The sequence below is a fragment of a genome, unplaced genomic scaffold (genome assembly GCF_019419815.1).
Source record: "Pyrus x bretschneideri cultivar Hongxiangsu unplaced genomic scaffold, Pyrus_bretschneideri_v1 Contig14, whole genome shotgun sequence".
In the NCBI taxonomy this organism is placed as follows: domain Eukaryota; kingdom Viridiplantae; phylum Streptophyta; class Magnoliopsida; order Rosales; family Rosaceae; genus Pyrus; species Pyrus x bretschneideri.
The window spans coordinates 3264185-3282870 of record NW_025999435.1 but is presented as its reverse complement, the minus strand read 5'-3'; the positions used below and the strand labels follow the sequence as shown (position 1 = coordinate 3282870).

Here is an 18686-nt window from a genome sequence, read left to right as displayed (position 1 = left end):
TGGACTCGTTTTCTGAATCCGTATGCTGTGAAATTATTCGGAATTGCATTCATTGTAATAGTTAAAAGCAAGTAATGAGTAGCGGGAAAAAACATCGCATATCTGATGCTTCTCGCGTCATTGTTTGGTTTTGGTTTTTGCAGTTTGCACTCAACGAGTGTATGATCAAGAATGTTGGTTCTTCTAATTTCGGATTCGAACGGTGCCCTATTCTATCCTATTTTTACTTGAAATATATTTTGCTAATTAAAATGTGGCCATTTTTTGTTTCAAAGTCATTAAACATGTGTACAATCGGTGTTTGGAAAATGTTGTCTAAATTATTAGAAAATCATGGCCAAAAAGTATATTAATGCTTGAGGAAATTTGATGGGATGTGTGTGGAAATAATAAGGATGAATCGGACAATTTTGGTTTCAGTGGTCTATTAAAGTTTTATAGGCACAATGGTTATTCAGATTAACATAACCCATCACTTCGATCATTAAGATTTGAGTTTCATAGAAGTAGTCTCTGAATTTGTCTGCTATCAATCATTTTGGTCATTTTGTATATAATTTTCATCAGATAAGTATAAAATGATAAAAATATCTTTAATTTTTATCAAATCATTTTGGCTCATTGTTTATTAAATTGAGAGTATTTTCGTCAATTTATCTATATTTAATAGAATTTTTGGATAATTTGATAGAGATCCAATTTTGTGAGCCATTACTATAATTAGTCCATTGCATTGAAATAGGTCCAATAATTGATATTCCACGTAAGCTTATTTATAATTTGTACCATATTTATCCCTTAGACTTATAAATTGTAGTAAATATTCAAAATTTCTTAATTATATGATTATTTGTGGTTTAACTAATCCCTTAATTGTAGGATTAGTTATAGCAATAAAATCTCAACCCCCAGTCTGTTTTATCCCTCTTTTTTTTTTCCTTCTTCTAAACAATTCCCTTTGTTAGATCGTGGAATCAATCATCCTCTTCTCTCATCTTTCATGGGTGATATTTTGTGTTCCTCCCTCCAAATTCCTTCATGACAATTTCAGTTTTTACATAGCATTCACAATTTTTTTACATATTCGTTCGGCAATACAGTATCAATTGCCAGCAATAATACAGTATCATGCATTTATATTTGCTCTATTATATTTTTGTGCGTATCATAAAGGTAAACTAAAACTTAGTATTTGTTCCTTTTTTTTGTTTAGTATTTGTTCCTTTAATGGAGGTATATTATATCATATTTCTATTCTAATGTTCTGCCATGGAGGTTCAACATTTTTCTTCCTATACAATAGGTAGTTTATTTTTATTTTGTTGGTAGATTATATCTATTTTGTAGGTATAAAGCATTTTTCTTCCTATACAATAGGTAGTTTATTTTTGTTTTGCAGTAGATTACATATGTTTTGTTGGTATAAAGTATTTTTCTTCCTATACAATAGGTAGTTACTAAATTATATCGGTTTTGTAGGTAAACATCATTAGGTGGTTACTAGATAATATTTTAGTTAGTATTTAAATATTCAAAATTAAAAACTGAATAAATGATACAAAAAGTAAAGAATTTAAATATTTTTATCTAAAAGGACAAAATTGGTATAAAAATATGTAATTGGATAACTGGACTTAGTTAAAAAACTACCTATGTTTTTGGACTTAGATCGAAAAGCCCCTAGAACTTTTTACTGAACAATTTAAAATAATTAATGGTGGACAAATTCAGCGACTACTTCTATCTACTTCAAAATCTTATCGAGCACCTTACTCGCATCGCGTACTCCCAAACGCCACACTTCTCAGATACATCTGGATCAAACAAACAACTCGTAAACTAGACAGTGAGACGATTCTGCGATCCTTTGAGCTTTTGAGTTTTTGGTTTGACTAAAATACCCCGAGCTCTGCGTTCTGCATGATTTGAAATTCGAGGGTAATTTAGTCATTTGGTACACAATGTGGTTGGGTTGGGCCCTTTGGGGAAGGGTTCCCACTCGCAGGCGCCAAGGAGCAGAGGGAAAACGGCACGTGATGAAGCCCGCGTTTTAGCGGTCCTATTCCCAAACGGTCATATTTTCCCTTCTTTAAATTTCAAATCCCCCATCCCACTCCCTCACTGGATCTCTGGATCGCTCTCTCTCTCTCTCTCGCTCAAACGATCGTGTTGCGTTGTTGCGGTCTCTCTGTGTGCGTCCGCATTCGAAGCCCAATTCAAATTTTTTGTTCTCTCTCTCCCTCTCTCTCTCTCTCTCTCTCTCTTTCTCGCTTGATCTCTCTCTGAGCAGAAATTGGAAGCTCGATTCAAATTTGGGGACGAATACATCCTCTTCTCTGAGCAGAAAGTCGACGACTTGTTCCCAGTTCCAGGTTCAGTTCTTGCCTTTTCTTCTGTTTTATTTCTCGGTATCGTTAATTTCTATCTGTCTAGCACTGTAACAAGAAACCCTAATCCCCAAATCCCGTATAATCAATTCAGTCGCACTCTTCGCTGATCTTCTTTATTAGCCCTTGTGTTTGGAAAGTGTTGCTTTTTCTTCTTCCACATTACCCACTTAGGTTTTTGGTTTTCGCAGAAAGCACACCGCTTTCGTCTGTTTGTCTTGTGTTTCGTGAAGAAATTGGAAAATTGGAGATGAGGGGTCAAGATTTGAGGCCCACTGTCTCTTCTCTCAAGCGTCCGCGTTTCCCTGATTCCGATTCCGATGATGCCGTTACGGTTTTGGGTGATACGGTCAAGAGGCAGAGGACTCATGATTCGGATGATGATCTTTTGGTAATGGAGGACTCAATTAGGGAGCTTGATGATCTACTTCATCACGAGGGGTCCTCAAGCAGCACCACCGAAGCAAATGATTGCTTGGATGATGATCTGTTAAGATCCTTAATTGACGAGTTTGAGCTTCTGCCTGATTCTGCTGTTGCGGCCTCTGCTGCAGACGAGGCTGCCGTTGTGCCTCGGCTGACTACTCATCTCGGTCATCATCATCACGAGATTGAGGAGGGGCCAAGAACCGTGGATGAAAGAGAGTTGGATGATGAGGAGGACTTGATCACTGAATTCTTTAATCATATTGGAGGAGAGGATGATGAAGAACCCAATCAAGATCATGTACATGAAGCTACTGAGCCTGATCACACTACTCTGCTCATCACCATCATCCCGTTCCCTCCTTTTCAAATCATTATTTTGCCAGTTGTGGCTGGAAACATAGGAAGGCCACGGGCCTCGGTTCTCCATTTTCTCTTGATTTGCTTGCTCACCATCATCATCATCTAGAAGCGGGGCAGGAGGAAGAGGACTTTACACGGAGTATACACGCCTTGCCTGAATCAAGTTGTGAAGCTATTAGCGTCAGCTCATGTTTTTATACTACTAGTAGAGTTCAAGAATTCAGATGAGAACGGTTACCTTTCAGCTTTTTCTTTCCGACTTCCGGTTTAATCGTAGTTAGTTTATTAATTTTCAGTCTTTTTATTTACACGGAAGACGTGACATAGAACCGAGCGCAATGATGTTCTAGGAGTCATATAGCCGACCCTACTTAGTGGGAAAAGGCTTTGTTGTTGTTATTGTTGTGGATAGTTGCTGTGGATAGAATAGTTTTCAGTCTGTTATTTCGTCTAGCTGGTGGTCTTACTCCGTACTTTTGTCAATCTTGAGGAAATGTGTAGACAATATACGTATGAATGTACATGAAGTTCCCAATAGTTCTGATTGCATTTGCTTTTGTTCTTGTTCTTGTCATTTCTTTCAGCACACTTTTGTTTCAATTTTCAGACGTTGGCGAACAGTAGTACTTAGTTTATCACTATTTGTTTCGACATCTACGTTTCGTTTCATGAATAATCAATCTGCTAATGATTGATTCCGGACATGCTTCTTATGAAATCTTCTCCAACGTAGTTTTGGACAGGAAGAACATAAAGGTGTATTAGAGCTGGGAGAAAATCTTGTTACTCCTATGAAAAATGAATATGCAACGTTATGTGAACATCGTGATTATGGCTTATCGTGTTAATCATAGGAAATCATAATTGTCGCTTGAACATAGGAACATTATGACAATAGCTTCTCGTGTCAATCATGCAACGCTATGTGAATACAAATATGAAACAAATCTTTTTCGTGTCGTAATCAACTTTCATTCCAACTTTCACCCTTAAATGTTTGGGTTCATTAATTTAGTCATTTGGGAGGAATATTGCGTTCGGAATTTGGTCATTTGGCTCAATCGATTTTTTTAAATGAATATGCCCAATCGATTTTTTTTTCTTTTTCCCTGCGTTATTTTAGTCATTTGGCTCACAATTTGGGGATACAGGGTGTGGTAGATATGAAAATGCCACGTGATTAAAACCCGCGCTTAAGCGGTGAGCCTTGCAAGTCCGCAACGTTAACATCCAATTCCCAAACCAAACGGTCATATTTTCTTCCATTTAAATTTCAAATCCACTCACTCTCTCTCTCTCTCTCTCTCTCAAGATCTTTCTCTCTCGCTCTCTCTGCGCGTCCGAATTTGAACCAGAATTAGAATTCAGTGCTCCAACAGTCTCCGGTTGAATTGAATTACGAATACTCGAAATCGATTCCTCTTCGGTTGCTCTTGTTTGGGGACGAAGACCGCGATTGGGGAGACGTCGACGAGCTGCTCTCCTCGGCGAGCGAGCGAAATCGGCTTCCAGGTTTCCCTTTTTCTGCTCTTTAATTTCTCGCTTATTTTCTCTTCTTTATTTTGTGCCCAAGAAAAAATTAGGGTTTTTGCTGCTGCATTTGTTTTGTTTTGAATTGCATTCAATTGAAATCGCGTTTAGCAATGGAGGTGGGTTATTACGGTATGCCATTGGGTTTTCGGTTTCATCCTACTGATCAAGAATTGGTCAGTTCCTATCTTCGCGATAGAGCCCTCTCCGGAAAGCCCTTGGGCAAGCCGTTTATTCAAGAGTTCAATCTCTTCGGACAAACACCACCGTGGGTGGTTTGGGAGCAGTTCGGCGGAAATTCCCTACTCGATCAGGAATTGTTCTTCTTCTACGAGCTGCGTTCTAGAAGTGACAGCGATAGCCGCAGCAAACGCCAGATTGAAGCCGGAGGCACTTGGAGCGAAATATCCTCCGACAAAGTTTTAGGTTTGGACGGAATTCCAATCGGGGATAAAGGGCATTTCAGGTATAACAACAAGGGTTCTAATAACAATGGCGGCTGGCTGTTAGAAGAGTACAGTCTTCTTCCTAATGTAGTTGCTGGCCCAAAGGTCGTTCTTTCCCGACTTAAAAGGAATCTGAGGTCTAGGTGTGGAAGCAAGATGAATTCCTCAAGTCCAACTCACGACTTCAATGAGAAGCCACCGATTAAGAGGGCAAGAAAAGAAGTATCGAATGAGAAGCCGCTGATTAAGAGAAAGAGAGCAAGAAAAGAACCGGGTTCACAAAAACATTCTAATGTAAATGTGATCACCAATGCCCCTGCTGTTGTGCCTTTTGTTGGAATTGAAAGCAATATGATTACTGACACTAGGTATGATGATCAGGAGTGCATAACCAACATTAACGGCAATATGAAGCCGACTGATTTCTCTGATCCGGATAGTGTGATATTGATGAGTGATGTTCCTTCTTATCCCATATGCTTGGACAGCGACACTAGCAATCACAACCAGGGGTGCATAAGCTACATTAATGGAAATGTGATGCCCTTTCCCACTCATATTTCAGATCATGAATATGTGCCACTGATGAGTGATGTTCCTTCTTCTCTGATATTCTTGGGCGGCAGGGAATATCCTTTAGATGGTGAAGCAGTGCGTGGAGACGTTAAAGAATGGTTGACAACGCTTGAAGGTAAATTGCCCCAGGAGTGGCCTCAAATTGACGAATTCAGCAAACTGTTAGATGGGTTCAATTACTGGACAGACTGTTTGTGGATGAGCAATTCTCTGAATGATCAATAGAGGGACGTAGAGGTGACAGCAGCTGTCTAATTTCCATGGCGTGCATATAGAAGCACAGTTATGATCAGTATAAATTTTATTTCCGTTCTTAGTATATATGCTCTGATTTCTTTTGGTTCATTAGTTAATTAACAAATTTGGTATAGGTGATTACCTGGGCCTTCTTCTCTGCAGTACTGATCCATTGCGTGCCTTTCATTTTGCTGCACCTCAGGTCTACTGTGTTTCCCCCAGTCATGTGTATGTATGTGCTTCTAGGATTGTTTCCAATTTTAATGCACTGAATGCTTTATAATACATTTCTTTTGCACCCAAGTTTCTTACTTTCTTTTTATTTTTATTGACAAAAGGTTTCAAGGTTGATGATTTCAATTACTATACTAAATTTGAAAATCAAATTAATGTTTTCTTTTCCTTTGAATTACTCCTTCTGCACGTGTGGCTTCTGAGCATGTGCATGTTCTGCGTATTGTGCTTGAATTTTGATGGTAACATGGTGTGTTAAGTGTTCAGTGTCAGTTTGTGAACGTGTTGATAGTTTTGTTGACGATAAGGACAATTATCAAGTTTCTTGCCACTGTTTTTATGGATTTTTTTGTGGAATGTAAGTTTTCTCTGTTTAATTTTTAGTATTCATACCTTAGTCTATATTAGATATGTCACGTTCTGTTTTGGACCAGCAATGAAAGTTTCTCGCTGTTGTCCTTAGTTGTGTTTTTGGACTGTTTTGCTTTTACAGTTCTATTGGTCTTGACATCTTGCCCATAACTGATTTTCTTTTTACAGTTCTTTATTTCTCTAACTCCGCATGTGTAAGTTTATCTTACGTTGCCGGTCCCAAGCCCGGATAAAGGAGGAGGGGGAGGGTAACCAGCACTTCGTTTTCACATCGATTCCCTATGAGTTCTTTAATTTCTCTGCTCAACAGGATGGTCGGGATTCTAAAAAAATGAAGCACTTTATTCTTTCTTTACAAATTGCATCTCTTTAAGTACGAGGTAGGATGCGGAGCTCACATGCTGTTTCCTGTGTACTTGCAGTTCTTTTGGTGTAGATTTCTTCATCATGTGGGACTAGTTTTTGAAGCTACTGTCTCTTAGGTTTTCAGTTTCAGTAGCTGTTGATGTTTCTGATATTATGTATGTCCCATTTGTGAGAGCATGACAATCCTCACAGCCCATATTTGACTGTCATTTTGATCATTTGAAAGAAATGCCTTCAATTGCAATTCTGATGTGTCTGCTTTATTTTTATGTTTGTTATCGTTTGGCATGCATAGAGACACACTAAGATGAATAAGTAATATAAATTATCTTAATATTCAAAAATTTGCAAGGGGTCATCAATTTCCTGTTTTCCACGTCAGGTATTAAGAGAGTAAACGATGATGGTGAACATGGCACTCATAGGTCGTGATTTCAGATTGCAGAAAAGTCTGTCTTTGTCGAATTGAACAAGGCTTCCTTCTATGCTTTATACTCTTGTTTCTTATTCGACATTATTGACCTTCAAATTCATGTGCGGTCAAGAAGTATATATTGCAAGGAGGGCCAATGCACCTACCTTTTTCTGTTCCTCCCTCCGATAGTATCTTATCTGCAGGCAAGGTATGCTTGCCTTTTCATGCTTCAAATTGTGGCATATTTGTTGTTTCATGTTGTCTATGTATGCACTTTTTGGTATGAGGTGGTGAAATGTATTAAAATTATCTCATTTTGAAGAGTTCTTCAAAGTGTTGATTGTGGTTTTGCAGTTTGTTAGGCGTCTGCCCTGCTGCACTGCAGGGTCAGATAGAGAGGTAATGAGAGAAAACATGATGATGATCTTTGAGATTTGATTTGGAGGCCGGGTACAGATTCAAAGTCAGATTGGTTTCTGTCTGATTTTCCCAGCCCATCTTACAGAAGTAGTTGCTGGGGTTATAACTTTCGGTCATCTAATTCTGGTGTGATTTTGCATTAGGACATGCTTCTGAAGCTGAAGATATGGAAGATCTAACTACTATTGATGAATCGCTTTTCTGGCCGTTTGAGCAGAAAATTGATTGGAATTCAGAAGCAAACTGGAATAACTTTTCCATGTCACCCTGGAAGGGCATAAGTATATCATGGGCCTTGTTAAGTTTGATGGACACAAGCGAGTTGATTCAGAATTCAACGAAGATGATTTCTTACTGCATGCGTCTCTTTGTTAGTTCGATTGTAGAACGTTTCTCATTGCGTAGATGAATGAACCACAAAGTGAAAATCTGGACGCTTATAACAGTCTTGGTTGGTCTTTTAACAATCATATACAGTTGGTTTAAGGCAAAGCGTGGCCTGAAAGTATCACCTGACAATAGAAGTCCAACGCGATAAGGGTCACATCTCATCCAGTTATTTTCGCCCTATTGCTGAAAGTATCACCTGACAATAGCAACTTCTTTGTAGGTTGTTTCCATTTCACTGTAATCCCTATTGCTGCATTCTCTTTTCTTGTTTATTAGTTTTGCGAGAAATTTTAAGCTTAAAATCGTTTGAAGCCAGTCAACCAGTAAGCTGATACTATACTGTCTCCAATCCATATGTGCTTTTGGTTTGATGAATCAGTGTAGAAGCTATAGATTATGAGAACAACTCCTGATGGGATTTGGTTTAACGCACAGAAGCTATAGATTTGCTGTTTTATCATTATGTGGGTGGTTTCAAAGCAACAGGGACCTCCCCCATGGCCTCTACGCCGGAGACTTGCTCACAATATTACGGTGTTATTCCACCACTTTCCCATTTGCTAATTTAACAGATTGTCGTGTCAAAGTGTCTTCTATTGTGCTGTAGTGTGAATGTGAAAGCAGTTCTGGTTGTTGCAGATTTAGAGAGGAAAGGCACAAGCCTATATTCGACATAGCGGAAAAGTTTAAGAATGCCTGGAAGATCAAATGTACTTCGACGCGCGACATGGTTCAAAGATGCAAGGGTCAGATTGCATCCTGTAGTTCCATATGTGTTTGCTTTCAAAATAATCCATGGCGAAAAGGATCCATGCAGGTTCAATTTTTTAGGGTAGCTCTTTGAACTAGAGGAAGGACACAAATCCATAATTCAAGTTTTTTTATTAATTGTGGAGTTATTTTGACACATTATGGATTATCGGTTTAATGCAATTACGATTAAGAAAATTCATCACACATTAATCCACATTCGACAAATCATACAGATGAGTAATTACAGTATTGAAGATGTATTACATGAGAAATTAGATGGAATTGCGAGTGGCAGGAATACAAAAGGGAAGTTTGAGCTATTCGCCCTTTTCTTCTTTTTTTTTTTTTTTTGTTTTATTATTTATAGTGCCATTAGCTTGTTGATTGTCAACATACCAAATGGTTCGGGAAGGCAAGGCAGGGTTTGAACTGACAGTTTTTGTGCCGTCAATAACATTGTAGGTCTGGACGCTGGACGCGTTTGTACACAGGCCAAGGCCATTGTCACTACAAGCACCACTGCCTTTGCAGATTCATTGGTTGGCGGTTCCAACCTTTGGTCTAACAAATCTTTCAAGAGCAATTCTACATTGTCCCTCCTTGATTTTGATGATTCTTGTAGCTGGGACTCTAGCATATCTCCTGGGTGCCTTCCCATCATGACTTCGAGCGCCACCACTCCAAAGCTATATACATCACATTTATCTGTTACTCGCATAGTGTATGCAAGCTCTGCACATCAATAAAAACAAAACTGGCTACCTTAAAACATATCCCAATAAGCAAAAAGATGAACCATAAATGTACAAATTAAGTTTACATTACCTGGTGCTATGTAGCCAAATGAACCAGCAATATCTGTCCAGTTGGATGAATCTGTACTCAATAACCTGGCTATTCCAAAATCTGAGAGACGAACCTCGAAATCAGACTCAAGCAATACATTGTTGACGGTTATGTCACGGTGCACAATTGGTGGAGAGCAATCATGGTGCAAGTAAGAAAGTGCATGAGCAAGTCCTTGCACAATTTTGACTCTAGTAGCCCAAACGAGTTCATTAACACCTTCAACTCCATACAAAGCTTTTCCCAGGCTTCCTCTCTCTAAGTATTCATAAAGCAAGAATATGCAACCCCTCCTTGAACAGAAGCCATAGAGCCTTATGATGTTCCGGTGCCGGATGCTTGTCAAAGTTCGGATTTCATTCTGAAAGCTATGGAGATTGATTGCTGGAATATCATTAGAGTCTGACATGTTAAGCCTTTTAACTGCAACAACTTGGCCTGATTGCAACTCTGCCTTGTAAACCCTTCCAAACCCTCCTGCCCCAATGCAGTACTTCTCATGAAAGTCATCTACAGCCTTCACAACTTCCCCAAACGTAAACTTTACTTCCTCTTGCAATATCATCGACTCCAAACTCTCAAAGTTTTCAGAAGTGTTGACTTTGTTCAAAACGAGACTGGATTTTTTACGGAACATAAGACCAATGACAGTTGTAACCATTAATAAACCACAAACAGGCACAAGGATACCAATTAGAACTCTTTTGTTATTCTTTTTGAAATTTTTGTTGTGCCGAGGGGGTATACTGTCTACACACGAGTCTACATACCCATGCAATCCAGAGTTTCCAACAAAAGCATTTTCTGGTGCCCATTGGAAAACGCATGGGATTCGGCCAGTCAAGTTGTTGTAAGAAAAATTAACATCACGAAGAAAAATCTGGTTAACAAATGATGGGATTTGCCCCGAAAGGTGGTTGTGTGACAAATCGAGCAGCTCAAGTTGAGCTAAATTGCCTAGAATCTGAGGGATCACTCCTGTCAAGTGGTTCCTTCTTAGATTGAGCGTCAACAGAACTCTCATATTTATAACTTCCGTCGGAATCTCCCCACTGAGTTCATTGGACTGAAGTTGCAAAGATTCCATATTAATCCAATTGGAGACCAGAGAAGGAAGGATTTGACCAGTAAATAGATTATTATCTAAGCCCAATTCAACGAGGTTGCTCAGATTGGACAAGGACAGAGGCAGTTCCCCATTGAGTTTATTGGAAGACAAGGACAAGTGGGTGAGGTTTGTACGAAGGCCAGTTCAGAAGGGATTGATGAGTTTAAGGAGTTGTATGAAAGATTAAGGTACTGGAGCTCCCTGATTTGGCCTACAGAGGATGGAATTTTCCCTTCCAGATGATTCATTCTCAGGTCAATACTTTGAAGAACACACATCAAGCGTATATTGTCTGGAATCGTGCCTGAAAATCGGTTATAAGCTAACTCAATTCGACGAGGTTGTTCAGATTGGACAAGGACAGAGGCAGTTCCCCGTTGAGTTTATTGGAAGCCAGGGACAAGTGGGTGAGGTTTGTACAAAGACCAAGCTCAGAAGGGATAGAAGAGTTTAAGGAGTTGTATGAAAGATCAAGGTACTGGAGCTCCCTGAATTGGCCTATCCAAGGTGGAATCGTGCCAGAGATATGGTTATCAGCTAAACTCAATTCGACGAGGTTGTTCAGATTGGACAAGGACAGAGGCAGTTCCCCGTTGAGTTTATTGGAAGCCAGGGACAAGTGGGTGAGGTTTATACAAAGAACAAGCTCAGAAGGGATAGAAGAGTTTAAGAAGTTGTATGAAAGATCAAGGTACTGGAGCTCCCTGAGTTGGCCTATCGAAGGTGGAATCGTGCCAGAGATATGGTTATTAGCTAAACCCAATTCGACGAGGTTGTTCAGATTGGACAAGGACAGAGGCTGTTCCCCGTGGAGTTCATTGAAAGCCAGGAACAAGTGGGTGAGGTTTGTACAAAGACCGAGCTCAGAAGGGATAGAAGAGTTTAAGGAGTTGTATGAAAGATCAAGGTACTGGAGCTCCCTGAGTTGGCCTATCCAAGGTGGAATCGTGCCAGAGATATGGTTATTAGCGAAACTCAATTCGACGAGGTTGTTCAGATTGGACAAGGACAGAGGCAGTTCCCCGTTGAGTTTATTGGAAGCCAGGGACAAGTGGGTGAGGTTTGTACAAAGACCAAGCTCAGAAGGGATAGAAGAGTTTAAGGAGTTGTATGAAAGATCAAGGTACTGGAGCTCCCTGAATTGGCCTATCCAAGGTGGAATCGTGCCAGAGATATGGTTATCAGCTAAACTCAATTCGATGAGGTTGTTCAGATTGGACAAGGACAGAGGCAGTTCCCCGTTGAGTTTATTGGAAGCCAGGGACAAGTGGGTGAGGTTTGTACAAAGAACAAGCTCAGAAGGGATAGAAGAGTTTAAGAAGTTGTATGAAAGATCAAGGTACTGGAGCTCCCTGAGTTGGCCTATCAAAGGTGGAATTTGGCCATTCAAATTAATTTGAGACAAGTCGAGGAACGTCAAGTTCCGGCATTGAGATATAAATTCTGGGAATTCTGAATGATATAGATTATCAGCTAGCATAGACATAGCAAGGTAGGTCAATGAGGGCATGCTTGCAAATTCTGACCAATCTTGATCAGTACTGTTAAAATAGTTTAATCCAAGGTCCATATACCGTACCTTTTTGAGATTGCTCAGTTGGTAAGGGATGGTACCGGAGAGACTGTTGTCGCGGAGATTTAGATATTGAAGCTCTGTTACCTGGTCAATCTCAGATGGTATAGGCCCATCGAAATAGTTGCCACTTAGATTGAAGTGGGTGAGATTTGGAAATGAGGAAAAGTCGAAAAGGGACAGCGTTCCGTCAATTTGCATATAGGAGAGGTCTATTTTGGAGACTGTTTTGGTTTTGGAGCAGGAAATGGCAGTCCAGTTGCAGAGGCTGTTGAGGTTGGTGAGGGACCATGAATTGAGTAGTGAAGGTGGCGCTGATGATGATAAAGAAGAAAAGCCGCCCTTCCATTTGACGAGCGACTCTGCTTGTTTTCTTGGAGATATTGATGTCGGTTTGATCAGTGGCAATGCGGACAGCAGCAGGAGCATATAAAGAAATGTCATGGTTTTGAGTTGCAGTATGATATGTTTTTTCGCCAGTTTGTATGCGTCACAAATAAATATGGGAGCTAGTAACAACTTTGGAGGTGCAGAGTTTCTAATCCTTTCTTTACGCTTGGAATTTCTGAAAGGATTTTCAACTCAATCAAGAGCCGTATGGTGCCAGTGTTGACTGACCCGGTCGGTCAAGTCTTCCCGTCAAGCGTGGAGTTGACGCTTGGAATTTTTGAATAGTATTAGTCTTCAATATGACCACAATTGAAGGCCATGTGAATGCTACAAGGAAATTGCAGCAACCGTGACTTTGTGTTTGCCTGCATGCAATTGTGCATGTTTTATTTTCTATGCATTAAATGGCAAATGGAGAAAAAGTTGTACTCTATAACAGAAAAATTACGTATGGTATATTTATATTTATGGTTAAACTTTGTATCATATATTTATATTTTTAGTTTGTATCCATTTTTAATTTGTAACCTTTTTTTAAATTTGTAGTATTTTATATTTAGTTTTAATTTGTACCCATGTATTAATTTCTTTTTGTGCCCTTATTTTTTAAAATTTCATTTGTACCCATAATTTTTTAATCTTTTATTTGTACCCTATTTTATTTATAATGTACCCATTCTACTTTACTAATTTACCACTTTGTTATATGTGAAATGTACCAATTTTTTTAACACTATGGCTACATTCTTTTGCCATCTGTTTTTTTTTTTAACACTTTGTTCTATGAGAAATGTACCAATTTTTTTTAACACTATTATTTCTTATTGTTACATAGTTTTTATCCATTTATTCAATCAAAATGTTTGAATATTTTTATTGTAGCCATTTTTAATAGTATCATAATGAGGGATTTTAAATTTATAGGATTATAAATGTCATAAAATATCAAACAATTAATGTCAAAACTATAAAATATATATATCAATAGTAATATAATGAGGTGTACAAATTCAAGGGACTTTGATCAACTTTGAATACCATTAAGGTTTTAGTCAAAGAGTGTAAGAATTAGGGACAGCATTCAAAGTATCCCCAATTTTAATTACTATATTGAAAAATGATTGGTGGTTTCTTTTCTTTTCAATTACTCCTGTGCCTGTGTGAGCGTGTGAGTGTGAATATATGAGTATCATTTTTTATTAGTGGTTTATTTTCTTTTTTTCAATTCCTCTCTATTACTCTGTGTGGTATAGTGGAATTTTATGAAGATCATTTTTCTTCCTTCAATATTTTTCCATTTTTCTCACCATGATTTGTAATTCTTTTTCTTGCTGCTAGACCCAAGTGGTGTCCTTAAGCCGTGTACAGAGGAAGCTCATCGTCCTGTCGACTGTAGCACTGTGGAGAAATGGATTTTAAACAACAGTGCTGAGTCTGAAACATGAACTGGTTTGTATTTTCTCTTAGCATCCAAAATTGTATTTGTGGTTTACTCTTTTACTTGATGCATTTCTCTTTTGATACATTTATTGGCTTTCTGGTTGTTTCCGTGGTAAGAATACCCCTTCATTATGTGCTTGTCATAATTAGAGTATTATGGTTTTCTTCTCCTTCTCTAACCTTTATTTTTCACTAATTTTCGTGTGCTGATTCGATAACTTCCACTGCTTTTGGTATGCAAGGGAATTTAATGTGATAAATTGTGGGGAATATTAACTTTTTTGGTAATAGGTTTTATGCGCGAGTTACGCGTGTGTGCATGGGTTAGTGTGTCTAGCGTCTGAAATCCTCTTAAATTTTTTCCTCAGGCCATGTTTGGTAACTCGGATTGGATTAGGAGGGAGGGTTAGATTGCTTTGGATCACGTTGGATAACATTAATGCAATGTTATGTTTGGGTGCTACACAGGATACGAGACTCTGAATAAACTAAAATATGGTCATTTGAATTTAATTTTCATGGTCCAGCGTAGGGCTCGGTGTTGGGTCACTAGTCCTGTAATGTCTGGAAGTATATTAATTAATTATGTTGAATTGAGTGGTGCAAAGTGAAAACATGATTAGTTTTAGTTTCAGATACACCATTGAAAGTTAACTTTTATTAACACTTTTATGTGAGTTGGTGGAATTCTTGGTAATTCATGTTTCGTTTTGTATTGTTTGTATGCACCACTTTGGAGGTGCAGAGTTTCTAATCCTTTCTTTATGCTTGGAATTTCTGAAAGAATTTTCACCTCAATCAAGAGCCGTATGGTGCCAGTGTTGACTGACCCGGTCGGTCTAGTCTTCCCGTCAAGCGTGGAGTTGACGCTTGGAATGTTTGAATAGTATTAGTCTTCAATATGACCACTATTGAAGACCATGTGAATGCTACAAGGAAATTGCAGCAACCGTGACTTTGTGTTTTATTTTCGATGCATTAAATGGCAAATGGAGAAAAAGTTCTACTCTATAATAGAAAAATTACATATGGTATATTTATGTTTATGGTTAAACTTTGTATTATATATTTATATTTTTAGTTTGTACCCACTTTTAATTTGCAACCTTTTTTTAAATTTGTAGTATTTTATTTTTAGTTTTAATTTGTACCCATGTATTAATTTCTTTTTGTGCCCATATTTTTTAAAATTTCATTTGTACTCATAATTTTTTAATCTTTTATTTGTACCCTAATTTATTTATAATGTACCCGTTCTTCTTTACTAATTTACCACTTAGTTATATGTGAAATGTACCAATTTTTTTAACACTATGGCTACATTCTTTTGCCATCTGTTTTTTTTTAACACTTTGTTCTATGAGAAATGTACCAATTTTTTTTAACACTATTATTTCTTATTGTTACATACTTTTTATCCATTTATTCAATCAAAATGTTTGAATCTTTTTATTGTAGCCGTTTTTAATAGTATTATGATGAGGGATTTTAAATTTATAGGATTATAAATGTCATAAAATATCAAACAATTAATGTCAAAACTATAAAAATATAAATATCAATAGTAATATAATGAGGTGTACAAATTCAAAGAACTTTGACCAAACTTTGAATACCATTAAGGTTTTAATCAAAGAATGTTAAGAATTAAGGACCGCATCCAAAGTATCCCTAATTTTAATTACTATATTGAAAAATGATTGGTGGTTTCTTTTCTTTTCAATTACTCCTGTGCCTGTGTGGGCGTGTGAGTGTGAATATATGAGTATCAGTTTTTTATTAGTGGTTTATTTTCTTTTTGATGGAACAATGATGTGTTCCTCTCTATTACTCTTGTGTGGTATAGTGGAATTTATGAATATCATTTTTCCTCCTTCATATTTTTCCATTTTTCTCACCATGATTTGTAATTCTTTTTCTTTGCTGCTAGACCAAGTGGTGTCCTTATCCGGGCTGTGAATATGCTGTTAATTTTGTTGGTGACAATGAAAATTATGATGTATCTTGCCTCTGCTCCTATGGATTTTGTTGGAATGTAAGGGCCTGTTTGGTATCCTACTAAAAAACTTGAATTGTTCTTACTTTTAAGAACATTTCTTAGAAACAGTTTCTTTTAGGTTTCAAAAACGTGTTTGGCATTGAACTTAAAAACTATTTTTGAATCTAAAAATTTGAAAACTTGTTTGGTTTAACTCTTAAAAACAACATTTTTTTTTGCAATTATGTATTTGTTTTAAGATATACAAAACATATGAAATTAAACCTTAAACATACTATTTTGATATTCATGTGCTAATACAACACATCTATGCTCGGTAATCAAATTAAACTTCAAGCCTTAGACAATAAATATTACATTAAAACATTCTAGAAAACCAATAAACTTTGAGACTAATTGTTATTGACGTAATCAAGCCACATTGATCCGGCTATGTGGTCTCTAACATCATTCATAACATTGTTGTCATTCAAATGCATGTTTTCCCCTTCTGAACTTGAACCATCCAAATCAAATGATGAATCACTTTCTGACTTTGAACCAGTGTTGTCCATTTCATTTGAATCCATCCTATATAGACAAACCAATAATTATATTCACTTATGAATGTACAAAGCTAAAAGCTACGTTCACTTCTGAATGCACAAAACACATATATACTCAGTTCTATGTAGTATGTACTATATACTCAGTTTTCATGAACTAGATGATAAATAAAAAGGCATTTTATGCATGCGAATATCAAACAAAATAAGAGTAGTGTGACCTAAGAGTAACTCATTTACCTCTTCCAAAGACACAGGCATGACAATACGACTTCACGCAAGTCCCCAGTTGAAAAGACAAGGTTAAAGGAAATCTCAAAAGAAAGGGGACATAGTTTTTGTATTGCAAAAGTCATACAAATTTACCAGAATGAAAGATCAAAACTTAAATAGCATTCAGTTCTAATTAGCTAAATATGTAATTAACAAGAAGAATAAGGGCAACCCTAAACCAACAAGTCTCCCGCTTTGCAAGGGACATAAGCCCCCATGAATAACAAAAAAGATTGGAACTTTGCCTTCCTATTCATTGTTCTTCATTCACCAAATTAACCCTTAATTTGTAACAGATTAACAAATTTAAAAACAAGATATTCACAAAGGCTCCTATTGAAATTTGTAGTTAAGTAGATGCTATTTGTACCAGAGAATCCAATGTATCTAATGAATAAAAACAAGATATTCACAAAGGCTCCTATTGAAATTTGTCAAGTTCGGTTAGATGGGAAGTGCTTCGACCACTGCACTCATCCCGTCTTTCCAGCCTTTGAACATGATGAATCAAATGGAGAATCAAAGCAAATCAAGGGTTCCAAAAAACAGAAGGGTACATGAGAACACAAGTGAAAATCACTACCCTTGTTGAATTCCAAGGGTTAAAATCCAAATTGCACAATTTTCGACACCAAAATGAAAACGAGACTTCTCTTATTAAATCCAAACAGGAACCATCGCTAAAAAACACAATGTAATTTAAAGACCAAGTCTATCATTAAAGCATTCACAGAGAAAATATGAAAAATTCATTTTTGAACTCAAACATTTGACATTTTGACTACTCCAAAGACCCATCGAATGAAACAAGTATATCACATAATATTACTTGCTACATACATGTAGCAAATGTCAGAAATCCATTCTATGAAACAAGCAACCATATGAATTTTGTAACCAACCACATATTTACCATGTCAGCATAAAAAAAGGATCTGAACTCATCAGCTAATTCGTGCCATCTATCGATTCAAGATAGCAAAAATCCAGCTTAAAAAGATGATTTTCAAGCTCTTAGCCATCTAATAAACAAACCCCACTTCCAAAAACTCCTCAAAAGTTGAATTTGGATGGAAAAACGGATAGCAAATTATGACCATCAGACTAACAAAGAATGGATTTTTTAATACACTTTTCATGTAAATTAATCACAACCAGATGGTGGTTCCCAATCCTTTTCTGAAACTAACTAGGTAAAATGCGAGTGATGAATAATCAAAGCATTAAAGCATGATTTTTTTTTTTAAATATATAAGTGTGTATATATATATATATATATATATATATCTATATATCAAAGAACAGAGAAGATGAGGAGGAGGACCTTGTTCGATGATCGGATTCTTGAGCTAATTAGGCTTGTCCAGAACGCTCTTCACCGAGAACGAAAACGACTGAGTCCGATTCGATGTCCTTGTGAACAAAAGCTTGTATTTGTTCTTCCTGGAACCGAAATCGATCAATTTGGATTGCGATTTGCAATGCCACACTGTCTCTGCTCCGCTGCTCAGAATATATATACAGTACATAAATGAATCACACCAATTAGACAGATAAACTCAATTTCTCACAACCCAACACATAAAACACATAAATC

At 37.2% G+C, this 18686-nt stretch overlaps 3 protein-coding genes across 3 annotated transcripts; 2 read left to right on the top strand and 1 right to left on the bottom strand.

The window, feature by feature from the left end:
- The first annotated feature begins 2137 nt into the window (after positions 1 to 2137).
- Positions 2138 to 3739, top strand: LOC103936255. Its single transcript, XM_009346097.3, has 2 exons — positions 2138 to 2372; positions 2579 to 3739. The coding sequence occupies exon 2, from the start codon at positions 2638 to 2640 to the stop codon at positions 3280 to 3282; it is 645 nt and encodes a 214-aa protein (XP_009344372.2). The 5' UTR covers positions 2138 to 2372; positions 2579 to 2637; the 3' UTR covers positions 3283 to 3739.
- Positions 3740 to 4454: 715 nt separating this feature from the next.
- On the top strand, positions 4455 to 5953 carry LOC125475234 (NAC domain-containing protein 7-like). The gene has a single exon (XM_048579798.1). The coding sequence runs from the start codon at positions 4820 to 4822 to the stop codon at positions 5951 to 5953; it is 1134 nt and encodes a 377-aa protein (XP_048435755.1). The 5' UTR covers positions 4455 to 4819.
- A 3148-nt stretch (positions 5954 to 9101) lies between these two features.
- LOC125475236 (MDIS1-interacting receptor like kinase 2-like) lies at positions 9102 to 13069 on the bottom strand. Its single transcript, XM_048579800.1, has 2 exons — positions 12449 to 13069; positions 9102 to 10278 (listed from the first exon to the last, which is right to left on the bottom strand). Exons 1-2 carry the CDS (start codon positions 12884 to 12886, stop codon positions 9679 to 9681), a joined length of 1038 nt encoding a protein of 345 aa, XP_048435757.1. The 5' UTR covers positions 12887 to 13069; the 3' UTR covers positions 9102 to 9678.
- Positions 13070 to 18686: the final 5617 nt, after the last annotated feature.

Coding starts and splice junctions, on each gene's coding strand:
- LOC103936255 (XM_009346097.3), top strand. CDS start 2,638: ATGAGGGGTCAAGATTTGAGGCCCACTGTCTCTTCTCTCAAGCGTCCG.
- LOC125475234 (XM_048579798.1), top strand. CDS start 4,820: ATGGAGGTGGGTTATTACGGTATGCCATTGGGTTTTCGGTTTCATCCT.
- LOC125475236 (XM_048579800.1), bottom strand. CDS start 12,886: ATGACATTTCTTTATATGCTCCTGCTGCTGTCCGCATTGCCACTGATC. Junction 10,279..12,448: donor AACTGAGCAATCTCAAAAAG/GTACGGTATATG, acceptor GAAGTTGTGAAG/GCTGTAGATGACTTTCATGA.